General features: G+C 39.9%; 1 protein-coding gene across 1 annotated transcript; it reads left to right on the top strand.

Moving 5' to 3' along the window:
* Positions 1 to 15,385: 15,385 nt before the first annotated feature.
* On the top strand, positions 15,386 to 24,872 carry noxo1b (NADPH oxidase organizer 1b). The gene is made up of 8 exons (XM_063003965.1): positions 15,386 to 15,451; positions 15,547 to 15,627; positions 15,795 to 15,864; positions 18,066 to 18,249; positions 18,351 to 18,559; positions 19,974 to 20,090; positions 21,013 to 21,130; positions 24,335 to 24,872. Exons 1-8 carry the CDS (start codon positions 15,386 to 15,388, stop codon positions 24,870 to 24,872), a joined length of 1,383 nt encoding a protein of 460 aa, XP_062860035.1.
* The last annotated feature ends 1,718 nt before the right edge of the window (positions 24,873 to 26,590 follow it).

Below are 26,590 nucleotides of genomic sequence, written 5' to 3'. Positions count from 1 at the left end.
AACGTATGGTCTGAGCACTGACAGGCTGACCTCCCACGTCTTCAACCTCTGCAGCAATGCTGGCAGCACTCATGTGTCTATTTTTTAAAGCCAACCTCTGGATATGACGCCGAACACGTGGACTCAACTTCTTTGGTCAACCCTGGCGAAGCCTGTTCCGAGTGGAACCTGTCCTGGAAAACCGCTGTATGACCTTGGCCACCATGCTGTAGCTCAGTTTCAGGGTGTTAGCAATCTTCTAATAGCCCAGGCCATCTTTGTGGAGAGCAACAATTCTATTTCTCACATCCTCAGAGAGTTCTTTGCCATGAGGTGCCATGTTGAATATCCAGTGGCCAGTATGAGAGAATTGTACCCAAAACACCAAATTTAACAGCCCTGCTCCCCATTTACACCTGGGACCTTGACACATGACACCAGGGAGGGACAACGACACATTTGGGCACAATTTGGACATGTTCACTGTGGGGTGTACTCACTTATGTTGCCAGCTATTTAGACATTAATGGCTGTGTGTTGAGTTATTTTCAGAAGACAGTAAATCTACACTGCTATACAAGCTGTACACTGACTACTCTAAGTTATATCCAAGTTTCATGTCTATAGTGTTGTCCCATGAAAAGATATAATGAAATATTTGCAGAAATGTGAGGGGTGTACTCACTTTTGTGATACACTGTAGGTCCTCAAAACTGGTGCAACTGCGGCCCCTGCTGGCTGACTGATGGCGCCTGCACAGGGCTGAGGAATAATGCTGATGGGGGTGTGGCCCTCCATACACAGTGCCCGTCAGGTGTATGAACTTGACTCGTGCAGGTGAAAAATGCAGTCTGTACTGACTGTACGTGCCGGAAGGGGTGTATGTCAGTTGAGAGGCGTCCTCAGTCAGAGGTGAAGGGTCGAATCAGTATAGAGGACGCATTCAGGGTGATTGGACACGACTAGATTAGGGGTGAAAATTGGGGGGGGGGGGGAGTGAATAAAAAAAATAAAAAAATAAAAAAACACTAGGGGCAAGGCAAAAAAACATCCTACACACAGCTTAATCAGCTACAAATCCATGGCAGAACAATCCAAACTCACACCTTGACTCACACACTTTCACTTTCCTGTAGCCAATCCACCCACTGTATATTTTGAAAAGCAAAGTAAAGACAGAGTACTAGAAAGAAGTGATTTTATTTACACATTATTTAATATTACCACTAGGGTGCAGTAAAGTCATGTCTGGTGAATTGTGTACGTTTTTTCGATGGTACTGTACTGCTTTATACACCGATCAGGCATAAGATTATGACCACCTTCCTAATATTGTGTTGGTTCCCCTTTTGCTACCAAAAGGGCACCCTGACTGGTCTGCAGCTATGCAGCCCCATACACAACAAACTGCGATACACTGTGTATGCACTGTGACACCTTGCTATCAGAACCAGCATTAACTTCCTCAGCAATCTGAGCAACAGTAGCCTGTCTGTTGGATTACACACGGGTCAGCCTTTGCTACCCACGTGCATCAATGAGCCTTGGTCACCCATGACCCTGTCGCCAGTTTACCACTGTTCCTGCCTTGAAGCACTTTTGATAGATACTGACCACCGCAGACCGGGAAAACCCCACAAGAGCTGCAGTTTTGGAGATGCTCTGACCCAGTCGTCTAGCCATCACAATTTGGCCCTTGTCAAACTCGCTCAGATCCTCACGCTTGTCCATTTTTCCTGCTTCTAACATCAACTTTGAGGATAAAATGTTCACTTGCTGCCTAATAAATCCCACCTACTAACAGGTGCTGTGATAGAGATAATCAGTGTTATTCACCTCACCTGTCAGTGGTCATAATGTTATGCCTTGTCGAAGTATACCATACAGCATTTACTTGTTTCACACATCTAACAAAATCAAGATTGTGTTTGCTGATGTTCAGGTACATCAGCAATACAGTGATGGTGACATACGGCCTCTATGTAGTGCATATTCAGCTACAGCACAACACATTTTAACAGGTTAATGTGTTCTTCCAATTAGACCAGGGTGTAATTAATGTAAAAAATCACTACATGTAAAATTATGACATAAAATAGTTTATATACAAAGAGCTACTAAAGAAAAAAATGAATTGTCAACTTTCATTCACTAAATGTACACATCTACAATAGCCTGATGTTGCAGTCAGGAGGCCAGAATACAGCATGATCAGTCTCCGTAAGCATGGATAACAAGAGACATCAGTAGACATCTATTATTAGGGTATCTAGCTAAACATGACCCATAACGTGTTTGCCACTGGTCTGATTTAAATTAGTTCTAGTCAGCCTTGATCTGACACCTAAAGGTAGGCCTCTTATTATATGTCATGTTACTTCTTTTCTACAGCTAAAGCTTCGTGAGAGTCTCTCTAGACAGAGGATACAAAAGAGGAAGACACCATGTTACAAAGCCAAACTATCTACATTCAGTACACGTCCTAAAGTATATCCCGGCAGGTCCTTCAGCTGTTGTACGAGGGATCTTCAAAAAGTTTCTGCACTTTTATATTATGGTTGGAAACAGTGCGGGTGGGAGGAGTAGTAATTGGTCGTATCTGAGAGACTAAGAGACGCTTATAGTCCGGATTTAGCTCCATCTGGTTTTCACCTGGGCGGCAACGGTGGCTCAGTGGGTAGCACTGTCGCCTCACAGCAAGAAGGTCCTGGGTTCAATCCCCAGGTGGGGCGGTCCGGGTCCTTTCTGTCCGGAGTTTGCATGTTCTCCCTGTGTCTGTGTGGGTTTCCAACGGGAGCTCCGGTTTCCTCCCACAGTCCAAAAACATGCAGTCAGGGTAATTAGAGACACTGAATTGCCCTATAGGTGAAAGGGTGTGTGTATGTTTGTGTGTGTGTGTCTGCCCTGCAATGGACTGGCGCCCCATCCAGGGTGTAACTGTGTGCCTTGCACCCATTAAAAAGCTGGAATAGGCTCCAGCACCGCCCCCACCCACCCCCGCGACCCTAATTGGATAAGCGGTTAAGAACGTGAGTGAGTGATTTTTCACTTTTTGGACGCTCAAAGAAGCTTTAAGGGGAAGAAGATTTTCATGTGATGATGATGTGAAAGCAGTGGTCCATCACTGGCTACGCTCTCAACCAAAAACATTTTTTGCTTATGGTATTAAAAGTTGGTACGACACTGGAAAATGCACCCGGAGGTGACTATGTAGAAAAGTGATGTAATTTGTTCTTGAAATTCTTAATAAATAGAGTTTTCAAAAAGTGTGGAAACTTTTTGAAGGACCCTCGTACATTGTGAGTTAGACTGTGGTACAGAATATCCTGGTGCCACCTCTTCTATCAATAAAAGATAAGCCGTCCACTTATCTTTGATATAACAGGAGTCAGTTTAGCAGGTTTGCGTCCATTGTGGGTGGTGACACATTTACCGTAAATTCCTCTGGAATGTGAGTCAGTAGCTCTTGGTCCAGACAACACAGCATTCAGGTCCTCTGACATTAATAAGTCTTGGCCATCCAACAACCTGTCAGGTCAGCGGTCTGTGGCTTGCCCCTCCTTGCTTTATTGTCAGTGGGTAATTACGACAAATGCCCTTGCACTCATACACACACACACACACACACACACACACACACATTACCATTATAATTTATTAGCTTGCAGAAGATCAGATATAAAATTACAAAAGTGTGTCGATAATTTACGACCTTTGAAACGTAAAAATGCTCTGTTAGATGTTGCCGCTGTTAAAGCAACGATTAAGAGATGCAACCTGATGCAACACTTATGCCAATACACTATCTGGAATTATAGCCAGAAGCACATTGTCTTTAATCCAACCACAAACATGAACATCTGAACTTGCCAGATGCTACTTGATTTGTTACTGATACTACGTTCTATAGTCAGATGACAGAAAAAGCTTTTTGGCAGCACACACTGTATGGCACTGTAAGAATGGCTGAGGATCTGTGAGGGTTTGGGGCAGCGTTTGGTACATGACATCACAGTGTTGTTCAAGGTGACTAATTAAAGTAATTGGATGAACACAAATCACACTTTTGCCAGGTTCCAGGTGTCTGTAGGATTTGTAAGATTATGTACACTGATTAGCCATAACATTAAAACCACCTCCTTGTTTCTACACTCACTGTCCATTTTATCAGCTACACTTACCATATAGAAGCACTTTGCAGTTACTGACTGTAGTCCATCTGTTTCTCTGCATGCTTTGTTAGCCCCCTTTCATGCTGTTCTTCAATGGTCAGGACCCCCACAGGACCACCACAGAGTAGGTATTATTTAGGTGGTGGATCATTCTCAGCACTGCAGTGACGATGACATGGTGGTGGTGTGTTAGTGCCAGCAGTGACAGTGAGGTGTTTAAAAACTCCAGCAGTGCTGCTGTGTCTTATCCACTCAACACACACTAACACACCACCACCATGTCAGTGTCACTGCAGTGCTGAGAATCACCCACCACCCAAACAATACCTACTCTGTAGTGGTCCTGGGAGAGTGCTGATCATTGAAGAACAGCATTAGAGGGGGCTAACAAAGCATGCAGAGAAACAGATGAACTACAGTCAGTAATTGTAGGACTACAAAATGCTTCTATATGGTAAGAGGAGCTGATAAAATGGACAGTGAGTGTAGAAACAAGAAGGTGGTTTTAATGTTATGGCTGATCAGTGTATACTGGTGTTTGTTTTGCATTCTCCAATCATCATTCAATAATGTTCCTCCTTTATTTGTTCAGGAAGAACTAAAATCACAGACACTCCTGTTACATTCTGTTACAGAGAAATGAAGCTGAAAGTGATTATTTCTGAAAGCTTCCTGTGTCTTAGAAATGTAGCCTGTTTGTGCTGCAGAGAAAGAAAATGCCAAAAAAAAAAAACATATCACCCTACAACAATCCAAAACATAGTTACAAAAAAGTTTAATAGGCACAGAATAAAAAATGTGATATTACTATCTCATGACCTTTTGCTTGCTTTGTGTTGTGAATTTGATTTTACAGGATGTCTAGAACTTTGAAATTTAAATAAATTGGAAATACACAGATTAGGCATAACATTATGACCACCTCCTTGTTTCTACACTTACTGTCCATTTTATCAGCTTCACTTACCATATAGGAGCACTTTGTAGTTCTACAATTACTGACTGTAGTCCATCTTTTTCTCTACATACTTTTTTAGCCTGTTTTCACCCTGTTCTTCAATGGTCAGGACCCCCCAGGACCACTACAGAGTAGGTATTGGATGATAGAGTTTTTAAACACCTCACTGTCACTGCTGGACTGGAAATAGTCCACCAACCAAAAACATCCAGCCAATAGCGCCCTGTGCCTTATCCACTCATACCAGCACAACACACACTAACACACCACCAACATGTCAGTGTCACTGCAGTGCTGAGAATCATCCACTACCTAAATAATACTTGCTCTGTGGTGGTCCTGTGGGGGTTCTGACCATTGAAGAATAGGGAGGGTGAAAGCAGGCTAAAAAGTATGTAGAGAAACAGATGGACTACAGTCAGTAATTGTAGAGCTACAAAGTGCTTCTATATGGTAAGTGGAGCTGATAAAATGGACAGTGTGTGTAGAAACAAGGAGGTGGTTTTAATGTTATGGCTGATCAGTGTAGTTTGGAAAGGCACCTGGGTGTGTTAAATGGATACGCAGCGGTTGAGACTAACATTTACTTTTACATTTTCGGCATTTAGCAGACGCTCTTAACCAGAGTGACTTACAGAAGTGCTTCCATAGTAGACATTACCTTACTCTAGTTTAAGTAGACAACAGTCCAAGAATATAAATCTGCTGAAACCCTGTTAGAACCAAAAATGTGCGAGCGGCTGTATTTTGGATAAGTTACAAGGGTTTAATAGTGGACATAGGAGCACCAGCCAGCAGGGAGTTGTAGTAGTCCAACTGTGAGATTACAAGTGACTGGACAAGAATCTGAGTGGCTTCCATGGACAGAAATGGTCGAATCTTCCTGATGTTGTAGATGAGGAACTGGCACAATCTTGTCATGTTGGCTACATGAGAAGAGAAGGTCAGCTGGTTTTCCAGGACAACACCAACATAAGTTAACATGAAATCAAAAATATAAAAAACATAGTTACTTTATTGTGTAATCCTTAAGGTAAATTCCAGTGAAATGTCATGTTAATTCTATAAAAAGTGACTAAATAAAGCTTGTGAATGATCTGAAATGTCATAACCACTGTTTGTTTGGTTTGTTAGCATAGAAAAATGCTATAACAGCCTATTCATGAAAGCTGTTCTTTCCTGGTGAAATGCCACCTAAGCTATTTCTATCTTTAATACATTTTTGTATTTGTGAGCACAGTCTGTTAATCTAAATCAAGGTAAAAAGCTTTGATGTACCAGAAGAATGTAAATCAGAGAGGACCTAGGAGCCTGGAGAATCTCAAATACAAAGCAGCTGTGAACAACCATGAACAACTGTGGCTGCCTTACAATAAATGTACTTCAACTACAGGTGGCATGTTAAAATACTGTAACTGTAATATTGAACTAATTAATCATGTACGTTATCAACAAGAGTGAAAATAACGTTGGGGAAACTGTAAGGAAAACACCAAACTCCAAGATAACAGGAAGAACAAGCCAAGACACTGGAGGTGTAAAGCACCCACTGCACCACTTTAATGTTCATTAAGAGTGTATAAGTATTTATGGATGACCAGTGGTTGTGGGTTACATTATTTAAGGAGAAATCATTGAGGGAGGTAAAAACCAGCAGACATTATTACTATTTTTATGTAAATGTTTTGGAAGCTATGTTAGGTCTAGAAAGCTTTGTATAGATCTTAAAAAGTGTATAAATTAAGTCAGGAATGTCACTTAGAGCAGTTTCTAAGCCACTTAAGGTGCCGGAATCGTCTGTACAAACAACTGCATTTACAAAGTAAACAAAGACAACAGTGTTCACCACCTTTATTAGGTGGACATTTATCTAAACAGAAGGTTTTCATGAAGCTGTTCTTTCCTGGTGAAATGCCACCTCAGAGATTTTAATCTTTAACACATTTCTGTATTTGTAAGCTGTGATGTACCAGAAGAAGAAGGTATATCTAAGAGGACCTAGGAGCCTGGAGAATCTCAAATACAAAGCAGCTGTGAACAACTGTGGCTGCCTTACGATAAATGTAATGTACTTTCACTACAGGTGGCATGTTAAAATACTGTAAATGTAATATTGAACTTATTAATTATGTACGTTATCAACAAGAGTGCAAATAATGTAGGGGAAACTGTAAGGAAAACACCAAACTCTTAGATAACAGGAAGAACAGGCCAAGAAACTGTAGCTGTACCGCACCCACTGCACCATTATGATGGTAAATAAGAAAGTATAAGTATTTAATGGACTTAATTGCTATGTTACAGTAAAATAAATAACTACATTTCTATGTAAATATTTTGGGAGCTATGTTAGCTCTAGAAAGCTTTGTACAGATCTTAAAAAGTGTATAAATGCACTCAGGTGGCGCAGCGGTAAAATACGCTAACTCACCAGAGCTGGGATTTTGAATACATTGTATCAAATCTCAGCTCTGCCATCCGGCTGGGCTGATCGGCTATATGAACAACGTTTGGCTGTTGTTTATTCAGGGCAGGGAGCCGGATAGGGACCTCATAACTGATGCAATTACGACCTCTGCTGGCTGATTAATGGCGTCTGCACAGAGTAGAGGAATAATGTGATCAGGGTGTGGCTCTCCGTGCACAAGGCTGATCCGCATATGAACTCGCCTTGTGCAGGTGAATAGATGCAGTTGGCTACTGCACACGTGTCAGAGGTGTGTCAGTTTGCTGTCCTCAATTGGGGCGGGGGTCAGCACCAGTAGAGAGGAAGCGTAACGCAGTTGGGTAAAAATTGGACAAGCTAAAGTTGGGAGAACTTTTTTTACCCACTTAAGGTGCCGGAATCGTCTGTAGTAGTGTTCATTTATGTTAGGTGGAAATGTGTCTGAACAGCCAAATTTAATCCAAGAACCACTAAAAAGCAGGTCTGCTAATAATTTGAAGCACAAGTTTCACTTTTACTGTACACAGTCAAGCAAATTTTACATGGACTTAAAGGACATTATGCTAAAAACATGACATGTGGCTACAGAAGCACAGGAGACTCAGGGGTTCATTTACAGATTGATTATAATGACACACAGCCAATATGGAGCAGTGGTAGCTTAGTGGGTAGAGCTTTGTTGGGTCATTGAGCAAGGACCTTAACCCTGTCTGCACCAGGAGCGCCATGCAATGGCTGACCCTGAGTTCTGACCCCAGCCTTTAAACAAGCTGGGATATGCAAATAAATACTTTTATTGTACTGTATAGTTGTACAGTATATGTATATATGAGAACTAAAGGTTAAATGTTTGTATTTAGACAGGACTGCACAATTAGTGTGAGAGGCCTAGGGACACACATCACAAGAGGCCTAGGGACCTGGGTTTGATACCAGCCTCATGTCCCTGTGTGTAGGAGTTTGTTAGGTCTACACTTGTCTGTCTGGGTGCTATCCGGAAACGCAGGTTTCCTTCCCCATACCAAACATGCCGAATATGAACCGACTGCTCTAAACTGTCACTAAGTTTGGGTAAAGTAAGTAAATGGGTGTGTGTACTCTGTGATTAGCACTCAGTCCAGGAAGTATTCCTGCATTGTGCCTGGTTCTTAATGGTGGCAGGGGTGACCCCTAATTAATTAATTTAATGTAATGTGCTCTATTCAGTGCAGGTTTCCTTCCCCATACCAAACATGTGAAATATGAACTGACTGCTCTAAACTGTCACTAAGTTTTGGTAAATAAGCAAATGCGTGTGTGTACTCTGTGATTAGGACTCAGTCCAGAGTTTGTTCCTGCACTGTGCCCAGTTCTTAAGGGTGGCAGGGGTGACCCTGAAGCAACAGGTAATTAATTAATTCATTTAATGTGCTCTATTTAATGCTATTAATCTTAGATTTAGTTCAGTTCAAACAAAGAAAATAGGGATGGATTTTGTGTTTGACCTGGTAGAGTGGATGTTAAACAGTTTCACTTGATGGGAAATGTAAAATTACACCTCACATTAGTGCATCAAGAATATACTCCCATTGTTTCCTGAACTGCTAAAACAATACAGTCAACTTTAAACACCACAATAAAAGGTGTGTACAAAAGAACCGGAGCAGTTTCCTCTAAACGAAAGAGCTATATTTCCCTTTACTGTAACAAACAGCTGCTTGATTTCCTTGTTTGATTAGTCTATTAAAGGTTTGTTAATTTATATTCTCTGGCTTTCTTTAATGTAAATTTGAATCTGTTGAGGCACCACAGCTCTTGTATAACCAGAATTGGCTTGTCCTGGAAGTCTCTATCTTAATGAACATCATTAATCTAGTATATATTACACATGAGACTTCACACAAACAGTATTTATAACACACCCTGTGACCTACATACACTATATTGCAAAAAGTATTCACTCACCCATCCAAATAATTGAATTTAGGTGTTCCAATCACTTTCATGGCCACAGGTGTATAAAACCAAGCACCTAGGCATGTAGACTGCTTCTACAAACATTAATGAAAGAATGGGTCGCTCCCAGGAGCTCAGTGAATTCCAGCATGGTACCGTGATAAGATGCCACCTGTGCAACAAGTCCAGTCATGAAATTTCCTTGGTACTAAATATTCCACAGTCAACTGTCAGTGGTATTATAACAAAGTTGACAAAGAGTCCCATAAACACACTTCCCATAAACACACTTCTGTGTGGAAAGCCTTCCCAGAAGAGTTGCGTGTGAAGACAGACGAGCAAATACTTTTGTCAATATAGTGTATGATACACCTCTTATTCATAAGATTAACATTAAAATACAACACAAATATATAAATATTTAAGCTGTTATACTCCATATGCTGGGTCATTATAACATACTTATAATATTTCAACAAGCTTAAATCAAGATGCTTCTAATAGGTTACAGAACATGGAAAACTCAAAGCAAGTTTTACAATTATATCCTAAATTATTATTATTATAATGTAATAGTACTAATTTCTTTACATTTATTACCTGTTCCTATAGGTGTTCAGGTGGCAGTTTATTACGCTAGACCATCACCACTGAGATCCGTGTTCAGATCCTACAACCCCAAATCAGAAAAAGTTGGGACAGTATGGAAAATACAAATAAAATAACACTGCAGTGTTCCTTACATTTACTTTGACTTTTATTTGATTGCAGACAGGATGAACCTGAGATATTACATGTTTTATCTGCTCAACTTCATTTCATTTATTAATATACATCCATTCCTCCATTTCAGGCCTGCAACACATTCCGAAAAAGTTGGGATGGGGGCCATTTAGGACTAGTAATGAGGTGAAAAAAACTAAATGATGTGATTCCAAACAGGTGCTGTCAACAGGTGATTGTAATCATGGTTTAGTACAAAAGCAGCAACCAGGAAAGGCTGAGTCTCTGATAAGCAAAGATGATCAGATGATCTCCAGTTTATCAACAAATGCATGAGAAAATGATTGAAATGTTTAAAAACAATGTACCTCAAAGGAAGATTAAAAAGGATTTGCATATTTCTCCCTCTACAGTGCATAATATCATTAAACGATTCAAGGAATCAGGAGAAATTTCAGTGCGTAAAGGCCAAGAGCGAAAGCTTAAGCTGAACGCCTGTGATCTTTGATCCCTCTGAGGGCACTGCATCAAAAACCGCCACTCAACAATAGCTGGTATAACCACATGGGTGAGGGATTACTCTGGCAAACCTTTGTCAAGCACTACAATAAGGAGTTACATGCAGAAATGTAAAAAATGTGACAACGACGACCCCGTACTGTTGCACATCTTAATACGTGTTTGCAGGAAGAATGGGACAAAATGAAAGCTGAAACACTAAATCACTTGGTCTCCTCTGTGCCAAAATGTCTTTTAAGTGTGGTGAAAAGGAATAGCAACATTACAAAGTGGTAAATGCTTTACTGTCCCAACTTTTTTCGGAATGTGTTGCAGGCTTGAAATGCAGGAATAAAGGTTTATTAATAAATGAAATTAAGTTGAGCAGATAAAACATGAAATATCTCATTTTCATCCTGTCTGCAATCAAATAAAAGTCAAAGTAAATGTAAGAAACTCTGTGTTTTTTTCCATGCTGTCCCAACTTTTTCTGATTTGGGGTTGTATGATTGGCTATGTCTGTGAGGGAGGTTGACCAAAGCCCTGTGATAAATTAGTGACCTGTCCTGGGTATACTTGCCAGTGTTTTGCCCGCCATGACCTGATGTGACCCTAACAGGGATAAAGCAGGTGAAATAAAAAAATGTGCCATCCTTGTAAGTGTCATGATGTGTCCATATGCGTCCAAACACTAGGCACGAATTTGGAACACAGTTGACATTAATTGTAATAAAACATTTCTACTTACTTTAGTTTTGCTACACAATGTAAATTACTTTAGTTTTTGTGTGTTTTTAAATAATTTCAAGTTTATTCAAGTCATGTTTAGATTTAAAAACAATTATATGTACAAACAGGGTGCTTTTGTGGCACTGCGGTAAACTATGCTATCCCACAACCTCTGTGATCAAGGGTTCGACTCCTCGGCGGTGCTGTCAGCTGGTCGAGCTTCTGCATACAGATATGATTGGCTATATCTGGGAAGAGAGTTGGCCAAGCATCTGCAATGAATTGGTGTCCGTCTGGGGTGTGTTAATGCTGACCCCAGGGGAACCAGACACATTTACATTTTCAGCATTTAGCAGACGCCTTTATCCAAAGCGACTTACAGTACAGTTACAATCTGAGCAACTGAGAACCTCTGGTGACCCTCTGACCACTGGTCCAGTACTTTAACCACCAGGCTATAGCTGACCTACTAGGCCACTAGGCTACACGCTGCAACCCTGACCAGAATAAAGCAGTGGTAAAACTTAAGAATATTAATAATAATGAAAGACCTTTTAACTTTTACTGTTCTTTGCACAATGTTTTTAGGTGCATGTGTGTGTGTGTGTGTGTGTGTGTGTGTGTGTGTGTGAGTGTGTGTATGATGGCAGTGACCTTTTCATTCACAAAGGTCCATTCATCAATGGAACAGGGGTCATTTCATAAGAATGTGCTATGTTCTGCACACACAGGCTGTGTATTAGACGAGGGGTTTGCTATGGGACTTCCCCATTACTGTGGGTGCTGCACAGCTGTTCTATACTGTACCTTGTTTTTTACTCTGTGGAAGATAAAAACATGCAGATGTGGCTTTCATCCCAGGTCATAATGTCATCCTGCAGTAACACTGACAGCTAGGACTGCAGATAATCCTCAGCAGCACCCTGTGGAACGAGCTTTGGCGGCCCTTCACAGACGCCACGACGCTAGCCGCCTTAGATCAGCTGCCCGCCTATCTTAACAACGTGCGTCCTCTCATCACCCCTGGTTTAAAAAGACACCTGCAGGCCCTCTTTTGTCTGATACACCTTCACGAAACACCAAGTCATTGTGGAGAAATTGCAGAAAGATGAGAGCTTTGAATTGACTCACGTTGGCTTGTTTTAATTAAAATGTAGGATAAGCCGAAGTTTTGATTTGAATGTGGTCTGACTCAAAGACTTCCTGCTCTGGGAATTTTTCAGCTGTCTGCAGTGGTCAAAAAGAGGTTTAACAATTACAAACCCCCTTTTCTATAAAAACTTGGGACATTTTCTAAAATGCAATAAAATGGGACTTTTGTACTGACAAAAGTACAAATAAATGACATGTAATGTTTTTACCTGACCAAATTGGTTGCATTTTGTAAATCTAAACAAAATGTGAATTTGATGCCTGCAGAACACTCGAAAAAACTTGAGACGGAGCAAAATAAAAGTGAAACCTTTATAGAATAATCAAGTTGTATCATTTTGACACATTCCGCATCCAGGGTTCGACTCCTCTGAGGTGCTGTCAGCCAATCAAGTATCTGCATTTATAATTGGCTATGTCTGGGAAGAGGGTTGGCGGAGCATCGGCAATGGATTGGCGTCCTGTTTGAGGTGTGTTATTGTTGATTCCAGGGGAACCAGACACACAGCAATCCTGACCAGAATAAAGCAGTGGTAAAACTTGAAAATATCAATAATAATGAGAGCTTTTCATTTTTACTGTTCTTTGCAAAATGTCCATGCATGTGTGTGTGTGTGTGTGTGTGTATGTATGTGTGTGTGTGTGTGTGTGTGTGTGTATGTGTGTATGTGTGTGTGTGTGTGTTTGTATGATAGCAGTGACCTTCTCATTTACAAAGGAAGTTGCAGAAAGATGAGAGCTTTGAATTGACTCACGTTGGCTTGTTTTAATTAAATGTAGGATAAGCCAAAGTTTTGATTTAAATGTGGTCTGACTCAGATTCAAAGCCTTTTTCAGCTGTCTGCAGTGGTCAAACTGAAAGAGGTTTAACAATTACAAACCCCTTTTTCTATCAAACTTGGGACATTTTCTAAAATGCAATAAAATGGGACTTCTGTACTGACAAAAGTACAAATAAATGACATGTAATGTTTTTACCTGACAGAATTGGTTGCATTTTGTAAATTTAAACAAAATTTGAATTTGATGACTGCAGAACACTCAAAAAAACGTAAGGATGGAGCGAAATAAAAGTAAAACCTTTTCATTCAATTCCACAAGACAGGTGATTACAGGTTGGTAACAGGTGGGGGAATCATGATTGGGTATTAAAGGAGGATCCACCACAGTCTCAATCTATGCAGGGAAAAATGGGTCATGGCTCACCACTTTGTGAGAGTCAATGAGTTCTAGTGCAGGTTTGCAACTAATTTAGGTCTTTCAGCATCTACCATACATGATATTGTGAAAACATTCAGGAAATCTAAAAAAGTCTCAGTCTATGTAGGGCAAGCCATGAATTAGTACTGAACATGTGTAGCATTTAAGCACCTCAAACACTGCATGCTACTGTGATAAATATACCATGCAAAATCCACACAGAAAGAACCCAGAACCTTCTTGCTGTGAGGCGACAGTGCTACCCACTGAGCCACCGTGCCACCTTCTAGTCTTACTACACGCATTACAAAGTACATTGGAACTCTAATCCAGAAAAAAACTTTTAAATTATTGTTTATTGTGGTTGTTAGATTCAACAACCACAAAAACAGTTTTATTATGATTTAAAAGTCACTGTCCATATCTGCTTTCTGCTTTCTTTTCTACATTATTGAACATACTGTATATCTTGACTATAATGTGGATATCTTAAAAGTCCAAAAAGTGTGCCACCACCTAGACTCAAAACCCATCCCAGTGGTGACAGCAGGCTAATGTATTAGACTGGTGCATCACCTGAACACTCCCTCCCAGTCTTAAATATTATGAAGTGTGTAATATTACAGGCAGGGTGTTATTTGAGATGCAGCCTCTTCTAAGCACAGGGTAGCAAGAATCTTCTTTTATAATCAGGAATCACAGCCACCACAAACAAAAAGTCCCTGTTTGCAGTTGACAGGAAATGTTATAATTGTTTGTTTATTAGGTGATGTCATGTTTTACACTTTGGTTACATTCATGACAGGAACGGTACTTACTCATTACACAAGGTTCATCAGTTCAAACACAGTCCTGGACAATTTAGTATCTCCATTTCACCTCACTTGTATGTTTTTGAACTGTGGGAGGAAACCGGAGCACCCGGAGGAAACCCACATGGACACGGGGAGAACATGCAAACTTCACACAGTGAAGTTCGCACCAGTTCGCACCAGCTGGGGATCGAACTCAGGACATCCTTGTTGTGAGGCTACAGTGCTACCCACTTAGCCACCGTGCCGCCCTGGTGTTTAAATAAAGGTGGTGGGGAGTGGTGCCAAATCTCCTGAAGGTGTTTAATTTAGTTAAATTGTGGTAATTGTAACGACCATGACGTTAAGTGAGTGCTTTTACATCCTGAATAAATGAATCATCAGAGATTTTTATTTCAGATTTCCTCACAGATTTTTTTCTGATTCCATCAAACACAACTGTATTTCCTTTTAAAAGGCTGTCTGTCCTCAGGCATTTTGGCAGTCCTCTATTTACTATTAACTCCTCCGTTTGTGGTTGTTTAACACTGCCCTGCCCTTACAGCTAACCATTTATCAGATTTACCGGTGTGTTTTCACAGACGTCAAACAAGACACACAAATCAAACAAAACAACACAGTCTGGAGATTGGAGATTGGAGATTCTGGTCCTGCCCTCTGTGCTGTGATTGGGTGCTGGGTTGCTCACAGTGATTAATAAATGGAGAGCTTTAGACTGTGTGTCTCACTTACTCACATCTGTATCAGTGAATCATTTATAATCAATTAAAATTAGTTCATTATGGGTGATCCTCGCTATCCTCTGCACATCAAGATTATTGGAATACTGTACAAGGACAACTGCAAAGTAAGATCACGTGTTCATTAAAATTTATTTAAAATTTACATTTTTTAATTACATTACACCAGACTTATTCATTATTATTGTTATTCCTGTTGCAGTTGTACATGGCATCAGTGATCTGGTCTGATCAGTCTGAAGTGATAGTCTACAGATCTCTCCGGGACTTCAAGCAGCTTCATGTAAGAATAACACAATTCTGACACTATATATATATATATATATATATATATATATATATATATATATATATATATATATATACAGTATATATATATATATATATACTGTATATATATATATATTACCCCTGCTAAATACATAAATGTATTTTTCTCAATTCTAAAAGACGCAACTGAAGAAAAGATTTCCAGTGGACCTGTTTAGCAGCCAGGGCAGAGTGCTGCCCAGATTTGGAGGTACAGTACCCATGAACACAAAGTTTCTTTTTACAATTAACCAAATCTTTTTTATTTTAATGTAATCTTAACATTTCATTCAAAATAGTGGTTGGAACACAAGTATTGTTTCTTTTCCAGTGCTTATATTTACTTTAAATTCACACACATTATGAATGTGCCGTAATTATGAGCAAAAGTTATTTATTTTATTTATAGCCATAACCATATTAAAATGTATTTGCATAATTGTTATATAAAAATAACTCTAGTATTCAATATGAATTCTACAAAGAAAAATTTTGCCACTGGCTGGGAAGATTTTACATAGCAAGTATCAATAAATGTAAAGGTAAAAGAGCTTCCCCAAATTCTTAGGGACAAAATTATTAAACAACAGTTGGTTACAAAAGTCACTGAGCCACTGCAGACATCCCTGGTTGTACAAGTACACAAGTAATTAAATGAATCTGCCAGTAAAAAGTCACTTGACAACATGCTTGGGGCGGCACGGTGGCTCAGTGGGTAGCACTGTCGCCTCACAGCAAGAAGGTCCTGGGTTCGATCCCCAGGTGGGGATCTGTGTGGAGTTTGCATGTTCTTCCCGTGTCTGCATAGGTTTACTCCAGGTGCTCCGGTTTCCTCCCACAGTCCAAAGACATGCACTCAGGTTAACTGGAGATACAAAATGGTCCACGACTGTGTTTGACATTGAACTTGAACATGAATGTAACCAAAGAGTGTAAAACATGACGTTAAAATTCTAACAAACAATAATCAAACAACATGCCTTCTAGCTAATTATAAGGAGGGTAAAGGAAAGGCAAGCCCTGAGAAAGAGTCGCAGGACTTCCTGAAAGCTTCATGAGCGACAGTAACACAGTGAATCATGAGCAAAATTGCTTTGCTAAAAATAGAAGCACAGAGATGTGTACATGTCTAAAATTTGCATATGAGTACTTAGACAAACTAAACCAATATTAAACACATTGCTAATAATTCTGTTTGGCATATTTGGAGAAAAAAGGTTGTGCATACGATTTTAAGAACACCATACACACAGTGAGGTACAGAGCATTATGATGTGAAGCTTCTTTTCTGCAAACCAAACCGTTGCACTTCATAGGAAGAAAAAAACATAACTGGAGTGATGTATCAGGACATATAATAGGATAATTTAATCACCTTAGGAACTAAATCTTGAAATGTAATTCTAAACTATGAGGCTAATTTGACTATTGCATTAGAAAAGGACTAAGCTTTGTAGATCTGTGGGAACTGGACCTTAATGGATGCAATTTCTTGTGGTGGGTAAAAGTAAAAATTCACAAAAATTCTTCATTACATTTGATTTAAAACAAAAAAAACCAGCTGTGAGGAAATATAATGACTCAAAACTCGTACCTCAAACAATGATGTTTTCATTCATGTTTAATCCAGCACTGGGTTTCAAAGCTAAATACATTTGGCTGTGAAAGCAGCTTTAGTAAGACGTACTTTTATGTCTGTCTCATCCCAAAACATTGTTACTTTTATTTCTTGTTATATAGTCATGTACTAAAAGTTGATTGATTGTATTTAACAACTGCTCTTAGGCTTTCATTATAAGTTTTGAGTCAGTTAGTCCTCATTTTTGTTTCTCAGCGCAGAAATGTGTTTAAAACTTCTTGTTCATGGCTGCTCAGGTGGCGCAGCGGTAAAATACTCTAGCACACCAGAGCTGGGATTTTGAATACATCGTATCGAATCTCAGCTCTGCCATCTGCGTGGGTTGGGCGGCCACATGAACAACATTTGGCTGTTGTTCATCCAGGTGGGGAGCCGGATAGGGATCTCATAACTGATGCAATTACGACCTCTGCTGACTGATTGATGGCGTCTGCACAGAGTAGCGGAATAATGCTGATCAGGGTGTGGCTCTCCGTGCACAAGGCTGACCAGCATATGAACTCGCTTCGTGCAGGTGAAAAAATTAAGTCTGCTCACGTGTGTCAGTTCGCTCTCCTCAATCGGGGCGGGGGTCAGCACCAGTAGAGAGGAAGCATAATGTAAACGGGTAAAAATTGGACGTGCTAAAAATGGTGAGAAAAAGGGAGAAAATGCATAAAAAAAAACTTCTTGATCATGCATAGTCTACACACTATAAATGTATATATAAAAATTTATTAGCATAAAGCACATTGGCTCATTTCTCTAAAAGTTATGGAACACTTCTCTATCAGGTGGGATCAAAACACTGAACTTCCAGAAGAAAACTCCGGCTCAGTGTGTGCATCGTGTAAAGGCTTTGGAGCGCTACTGCACTGAGCTGCTGAGCTGTGAGCCGAACATCTCTCAGTGCACCGACCTGATCCGCTTCTTTGTGCCCAACGAACAAGAGCTGCATCCAGAGTTTGTGCACAACAGGTACTTTTAGCCTGACTTTAATAACTGCTAATGGCACATTAGTCTACTTATTTTATTAAAAGCTTATTTTATCCTCTGTGTTTGTTGCCTGTGCTGGGCAGTGTGATTATTTTTCAGCCTGAAAACAGGAATAACAGTGAGCCAGGAGAGGACTTGAACAATAAGTGCTATGATGTTGGAAACGTGTCCCAGCCGTTTGTCCCCAAACTTTACCGATGTGTGGCGACGTATGAGACCAAGGACACAAAGAACAGAATGTTTAAGGTTGCTGTGGATGAAACGCTGGAGGTGATCATTAAAGACCAAGCAGGTATGTGTAACCTTCTTTTAACATACAGCTGATTTTAAAGTTTACTTACACTTGTAGCAAAGGTTTAAATCATTTCTGGGGTTTTTGTTACTAAATGATTGGAACTTATTTCTCACACATACTTATTTGTCCAAACTTTCTTGTATTTAAGTTCTTACTAAATGTATAATATAATGTTGCATATGTATATACAGCAATGTACACCGATCAGCCATAACATTAAAACCACTTTCTTGTTTCTACACACATTGTCCATTTGATTAGCTCCACTTACCATATTGAAGCACTTTGTAGTTCTACAATTACTGACTGTAGTCCATCATGTTTCTCTGCATGCTTTGTTAGCTCCCTTTCATGCTGTTCTTCAATGGTCAGGACTCTCCCAGGACCACTACAGAGCAGGTATTATTTAGGTGGTGGGTCATTCTCAGCTCTGCAGTGACACTGACATGGTGGTGGTGTGTTGGTGTGTGTTGTGCTGGTATGAGTGGATAAGACACAGCAGCTCTGATGGAGTTTTTAAACACCTCACTGTCCCTGCTGGACTAAGAACAGTCCACAAACCAAAAATATATCCAGCCAACAGCGCCCGGTGGGCAGCGTCCTGTGACCACTGATGAAGGTCTAGAAGATGACCAACTTAAACAGCAGCAATAGATGAGCGATCATCTCTGACTTTACATCTACAAGGTGGACCAACTAGGTAGGAGTGTCTAATAGAGTGGACAGTGAGTGGACACGGTATTTAAAAACTCCAGCAGCGCTGCTGGGTCTGATCCACTCATACCAGCACAACACACACTAAAACACCACCACCATATCATTGTCACTGCAGTGCTGAGAATCATCCACCACCTAAATAATACCTGCTCTGTGGTGGTCCTGACCATTGATGAACAGGGTAAAAGCAGGCTTTAAAAGTATGTAGAGAAATAGATTAACTACAGTCAGTAATTTTAGAACTACCAAGTGCTTCTATATGGTAAGTGGAGCTGATAAAATAGTGAGTGTAAAAACAATGTTAACAATGTTTAATGTTATGGCTGATCAGTGTATATTATCAATTTGGTAATTGAAAAGATTTTTAATAATAACTTGTTAGTAATTGTGATTGGCAATAGCTGGGCACATGTCTGTGCCCATATAAATATGGTTAGTCTGACCAGAGATATTCAAAAGTTACACAGAACACTGGTTTCCTGCCAGGAGAAGACCTGTCAATTCATGCTAAAAGAAAGTTTGTGATTAACCAAAAACTACCTCAAACAGGTTTGTCATGATATAGAGGCTGTGGGTGGAAGTGCCACAGTCAATTGACTGTGTAATTAAAAGGCAAGCTGCTGAAAGACAAGAATGAATGACTCAGAATGAACGACTGTACAATTAGCTGTACTTCCTTCTTCTTTCACTACAGGATGGTGGCTGGTGGAGAACGAGGCAAAGCAGCTAGCCTGGTTTCCTGCTCCATACCTAGAGTTGTGTGAGAATGAGGAGGAGAATGAGAATGAACTGGATTCAGTGGATAATCAAAGCAAGTTAAATAATCTATTACTGCTATAATCCAACTTTACATCTGTAATATTTAAGTACAGTAGACCCTTGAGTTATGAACGGTTTACCATACGAACATTTTGGGTTACGAACGATCTTTTTCAACTTAACGAATTAACAAATTTCGGATTACAAACCGAAATTCGCGAAAGACGTGATGTCACGAACAAGTTGACTCCGAGCGTCTCTCTCTCTCTCTCTCTCTACACACACACATATAGTTAGCAGACAGCGGACAGTGTTTTTTCGGTGCTTAGTGGTGAGAAAATGAACAAATCTATTACATTTGTTGTGTTGTATAATTACTCCTGCCAGTAGCTGTCACTGTGTATCAGACAGAGGGGACAGTGAGTGAGAGAGAAGAAGGAATTCGGCTCAGTAAAGTATTCTTTCTTTCGTGCAATTACACCAACAAAATACAACATTATTGAAATAAAGAAGGAAATAATAGAGAAATATGAGAGTTATTGTTGTTTCTGGTAGATACATTTTATTAAAAAAAGAAGGAAATTTATTATGGTGTATGGTACAGCACACGTACTGTACTGAAATGTGGTGTGTGTTTTATGTACAGTACTACTGTGTATTGTTGTTAATTATTGTTTATTACAGTATTATCTATTCTAAAATTTAAGATTAAGGGAAAATATACTTGTATTTATAACAAAAAAGACCATTTAAGACATTAGAGAGGTTAGGTAAAAGGTGGTTTGGGAGGTCTGGCACGGATTAATTCTATTTACATTATTTCTTATGGGAAAAATAGGTTTAACTAACAAACATTTTGACTTAAGAACAGCCCTTCAGAACCAATTAAATTTGTAAGTCGAGGGTCCACTGTAATGATTTAAAAAATATACAATGGATGCAGCATCTCAGATTTATTTTTCTTTTTTCTTTAGCAAATCTCTACTGTGCTACAAGAAACATCTCTTCTGAATCGAAGGATGAGCTCTCAGTGACCATCGGTGCTGTGGTGGAGGTGCTGCAGAAGTCTGACAACGGCTGGTGGCTCGCTAGGTAATTCAGTCTGTGTATATTTTGCCAATTACTTAAGCACAACATTTGTGTACAGGATTCTAATTCTAGCACAGATGACATGTCAGGTGTTACAGCAGCACACAGGTTCATTACAGTCTGTACCAGAATTTTTCACTTTCTGTTTGAGCCACTGTTTATTTCCTGCTCACAAAATACAGGAATTAGGGTTGGGCGATATAGCTAAAAAAGTCATATCTCAGGCCGCTCAGGTGGCGCAGCGGTAAAACACACGCTGTTAACCAGAGCTGAGATCTCGAATACATCGTATTGAATCTCAGCTCTGCCTTGCTGGCTGAGGCTGAGCGGCTACATGAACAACGATTGGCCTGTTGTTCAGATAAGGGGTGGGACTAAAGCCGGATGGGGACTCTCTCTCAGACTAGTGCGATTACGACCTTTGCTGGCTGGTTGGTGGCACCTGCACGGAGATGGGAAAGGAGTGCGATAGGGGGTGTACCGCACTGCGCTCGTCAAGTGTAGGTGATAAGATGTTCAATTGCTGTGGACGTGTCGGAGGGGGCGTGGAGCAGCCTCATCCTCCCCAATCAGGAGCAGGGACCAGCATTAGTGAGAGGATGATTGATGGGTAGAAATTGGATGCACTAAAGTGGGAGAAAAAGGGGTAAAAAAAAAAAAGTCATATCTCGATATGCTTTTGAGAAGTGGCGATATACGATACAATATAATGTAAACTTAAAGTACAATGGCAGGCCACTGCTCGTATTTTACCTTATATTGTTTATAAGTTCTCTTAAAAACACAAAACATTGTAGTTCTGATAAATTCTGACTAATTACAGTGTTTATATTTTGTATTATTACAGGCTGTATTTGTATTATTATTGACAACATTTATATTAAACAAACCAGCAGAATCTCACAATCACATTTATTGTGTCCGTTTGTTCGAGCATCAAAAAATCCGGAAAACGTTTAATATTTGATAATGCTTTGCTATCATTGCAAAATGAAATCACACGGTAAACGGCAGCACCGCAACCCAGATCAACCACACAGCAGCATAAAATCACAACCGCTGCTTACCTTGGAGGCCATCTTGTATATTTCCAGAATATTTCTAGAATATAAAAATCCATATTTAACTGTGTTTATCCACCTAACTAATGAAAACCGTCTTATATAAGATAATTTAACTTAATTTATTCTCTCGGCTGTCGCGGTTAAAAGCTGAAACTGGTAATTCGTTCACTTATCTGTCAATTATACAGCAACCAATGAAGAGAGAAATTCCGCCCAAAATCTAAATTCAAAGCTCTGATTGGTTTATACAACTCTTGAACCAGAGTTGTTTTGCCCAGAGAGTCAGCAAAACGAATGAATCTTTAACATAGATAAGAGCACAGTTTTCTGATTTGATTCCAATGAATAATTCGTCTGAAAAGAGTCGTTTCTGACTCATTGAGCTTAGCACTTTTGTGTTTTAAACATTCTCAAATGGTAACCTGTGTATTCTATGCATACTCGATATCGAATATGGTCATTTTCTACATCGTGTAAAAAGTATAATCAAATATATCGATATTTACGATATACCGCCCAGCCCTAACTGGAATGATTGGATAACTAAGCTTGGTTGAATCTAGAAGGATGATATTTTCTAAGAGTTGCTGCTGTTAATCAGAACAAACTTCATCAATGTGTTTGTACCCCCAATAGTTAAACCCGTCATCCTTCCTATTAAACCTTTAAATTTCCACTGAAATCCAGCCAGCATGCTAACCAAACACCAAACTACTGCCCTACAATCCTAGCATATAATTACATTCATGATATCATCAAATCAAATGCATCAAACTTCCTTCTACTCAAAAAGATGTCAGAAAGACATGAGGAAAATCTTAAATCTATGTCACAGATGCCACAAATCAAGTAATACTAGTGCAGTCTTTTATAATTTAGGAGTTCAGGTGCATCAGCCACCGATAAAGTGATGAAAATCAGTCTTTTATCTCCAGCAGACTAAATTACTAAATTACTTCTAACATTCAAATGTTAAATGAAACTAATTGTGTTTGTTTATTTTAATTTTAATATAATAATATCTTGGTAAAATATACATACAAGAAATTAGCTTTTTAATCTTGTGGTGTTCACTTATAAGTAAAATTTGCTTCCCCAAGATTTGTTCTGGTTACCACTATTTGATTAACATTTATATATTATTTATTAAAGCATTTATTATTATTATTAATATTATTATTATTATTATTATTATTATTATATGTATTATACACTGATCAGCCATAACATTAAAACCACCTCCGCACTCACTGTCCATTTTATCAGCTCCACTTACCAGATAGAAGCACTTTGTAGTTCTACAATTACTGACTGTAGTCCATCTATTTCTCTACATACTTTTTTAACCTCCTTTTACCCTGTTCTTCAATGTTCAGGACCCGCACAGGACCACTACAGAGCAGGTATTATTTAGGTGGTGGATCATTCTCAGCACTGCAGTGACACTGACATGGTGGTGGTGTGTTAGTGTGTGTTGTGCTGGTATGAGTGGATCAGACACAGCAGCGCTGCTGAAGTTTTTTAAATACTGTGTCCACTCACTGTCCACTCTATTAGATACTCCTACCTAGTTGGTTCACCTTGTAGATGTAAAGTCAGAGATGGTCGCTCATCTATTGCTGCTGATTGAGTTGGTCATCTTCTAGACCTTCATCAGTGGTCACAGGATGCTGCCCACGGGGCGCTGTTGGCTGGATATTTTTGGTTGGTGGACTAATCTCAGTCCAGCAGTGACAGTGAGGTGTTTAAAAACTCCATCAGCATTGCTGTGTCTTATCCACTCATACCAGCACAACACACACTAACACACCACCACCATGTCAGTGTCACTGCAGTGCTGAGAGTGATCCACCACCCAAATAATACCTGCTCTGTAGTGGTCCTGTGGGGGTCCTGACCACTGAAGAACAGAGTGAAAGAAGGTTAAAAAAAGTATGTAGTGAAACAGATGGACTACAGTCAGTAATTGTAGAATTTCAAAGTGCTTCTACATGGTAAGTGGAGCTGATAAAATGAACAGTGTGTGCAGGAACAGGAGGTGGTTTTAATGTTATGGCTGATCAGTGTATGTATTATTATTATTATTATTGTTATTATTTGGGTGATGCCAATAAATAAATCCAGATCCTTTTGCTTTTTGCAGTTATAAAGGAAATACAGGCTATGTGCCCTCCATATTCCTTCATCCACACACCAACCCTTTGTTCGGCCTTCAGAGAAAGCTGCACAGCTCCACCCTTAACCTGTCCACCTTACCTACATGTCTGTCTCATCCCAGCCACAACCCTCAAAAGTTTTACTCTTTGGAGATCCTCTCTAAGCTTTCAGACCTCAGCAGTCCAGTCCAGCATGATGAATCGAGTCGAAAGAGCAGCTTCAGTGACGACACCGACTTCAGCTCCTGCTCCTCCTACTCTCTGGGTCTGAGTCTGTGTTTTTCTGATGAAGATGAGCACCAAAGTCTAGCAGAGAAGCATCCAGAACATGACAGTGGCTTGGGTGGGAGGATGCAGAGCCTTGCTGATTCTCAAACAAGCAGATCAGCCAAACTGTATCCAAGAGTGCCACCTCGTCCGTGTACCCAGGAGATCCTCAGTCGGTGCACCACCTACACCCGCAAAGCAGCCCTGGCAACACAAGCTCGTCTTTTTCCTGAGAAGAGTGAGCTTAAAGTCCATTAAAGTATAAAATGCTTCTGAAAGAGGTTAAACAACCCCTTTCCCTGCCCCCTTTCCCTGCCAATATGGGTTTTTTTTCTGTTATTAATTTTTTTTTAAATATGAATTTATATATTTTCATATTTTTTTGTTGTGACAGCAGAGTGGGGGCCCTTTTCAGTCCTAATGGACACATGAAGGATTATGCAATGTATCATTCATTTATTTAAATATAACTGCAGTAAGCAGGGTAACATTTTTAAGCTAAGGATTACATGTATGGAAAGTAATGGCATCATTTATTGTTATTACAGTCTATAACTAGTTATACTAGTTCTATTTTAACCGGAAATTTCATTTGTCCTTTTGACACGTGCTTGTTATGTCATGCAGCAGGTTAGAACTGCCAACTGTTACACTGTGTTTCGTTTTACAAGTACTAAACACTAGATGCTCACTGGCTCATCATGTATGTTACAGTTTATCTGTTGTAATCCATAATGGAAATTTTAATGGTATAGATTTATATCTTTCTGTCTGTATGAACACAATAAATATTAGTGTTTGTTATGTGAGTTAATTATGTAAATGTTTTTGTGTCCCTTCTCTTTAAAACAGAGTAACTGGCACCTTTTAATGGAGGGTTTTAAAGAAGGGTCAGTGGTAGTCTAGTGGTTAGAGCTTTGGGCTATCATTCGGAAGATTGTTGACTCAAATCCAGGCTCTGCTATGCAGCCACTGTTGGATCCTTAACCCACTCGTATATATATATATATATATACAGTGTATCACAAAAGTGAGTACACCCCTCACATTTCTGCAAATATTTTATTATATCTTTTCATGGGACAACACTATAGACATGAAACTTGGATATAACTTAGAGTAGTCAGTGTACAACTTGTATAGCAGTGTAGATTTACTGTCTTCTGAAAATAACTCAACACACAGCCATTAATGTCTAAATAGCTGGCAACATAAGTGAGTACACCCCACAGTGAACATGTCCAAATTGTGCCCAAAGTGTCAATATTTTGTGTGACCACCATTATTATCCAGCACTGCCTTAACCCTCCTGGGCATGGAATTCACCAGAGCTGCACAGGTTGCTACTGGAATCCTCTTCCACTCCTCCATGATGACATCACGGAGCTGGTGGATGTTAGACACCTTGAACTCCTCCACCTTCAACTTGAGGATGCGCCACAGGTGCTCAATTGGGTTTAGTCCATCACCTTTACCTTCAGCTTCCTCAGCAAGGCAGTTGTCATCTTGGAGGTTGTGTTTGGGGTCGTTATCCTGTTGGAAAACAGCCATGAGGCCCAGTTTTCGAAGGGAGGGGATCATGCTCTGTTTCAGAATGTCACAGTACATGTTGGAATTCATGTTTCCCTCAATGAACTGCAGCTCCCCAGTGCCAGCAACACTCATGCAGCCCAAGACCATGATGCTACCACCACCATGCTTGACTGTAGGCAAGATACAGTTGTCTTGGTACTTCTCACCAGGGCGCCGCCACACATGCTGGACACCATCTGAGCCAAACAAGTTTATCTTGGTCTCGTCAGACCACAGGGCATTCCAGTAATCCATGTTCTTGGACTGCTTGTCTTCAGCAAACTGTTTGCTGGCTTTCTTGTGCGTCAGCTTCCTTCTGGGATGACGACCATGCAGACCGAGTTGATGCAGTGTGCGGCGTATGGTCTGAGCACTGACAGGCTGACCTCCCACGTCTTCAACCT

Source organism: Trichomycterus rosablanca, chromosome 10 (genome assembly GCF_030014385.1).
Source record: "Trichomycterus rosablanca isolate fTriRos1 chromosome 10, fTriRos1.hap1, whole genome shotgun sequence".
In the NCBI taxonomy this organism is placed as follows: domain Eukaryota; kingdom Metazoa; phylum Chordata; class Actinopteri; order Siluriformes; family Trichomycteridae; genus Trichomycterus; species Trichomycterus rosablanca.
The sequence above is the reverse complement of the archived record's forward strand: the minus strand, read 5'-3'. Positions and strand labels throughout refer to the sequence as shown.

Bases quoted from the DNA above. Each gene is read 5' to 3' on its own strand.
- noxo1b (XM_063003965.1), top strand. From the start codon at position 15,386: ATGGGTGATCCTCGCTATCCTCTGCACATCAAGATTATTGGAATACTG. The intron at 15,628-15,794 runs GTAAGAATAACA...CAATTCTAAAAG, and splicing joins GGGACTTCAAGCAGCTTCAT to ACGCAACTGAAGAAAAGATT. The intron at 15,865-18,065 runs GTACAGTACCCA...CTTCTCTATCAG, and splicing joins AGTGCTGCCCAGATTTGGAG to GTGGGATCAAAACACTGAAC.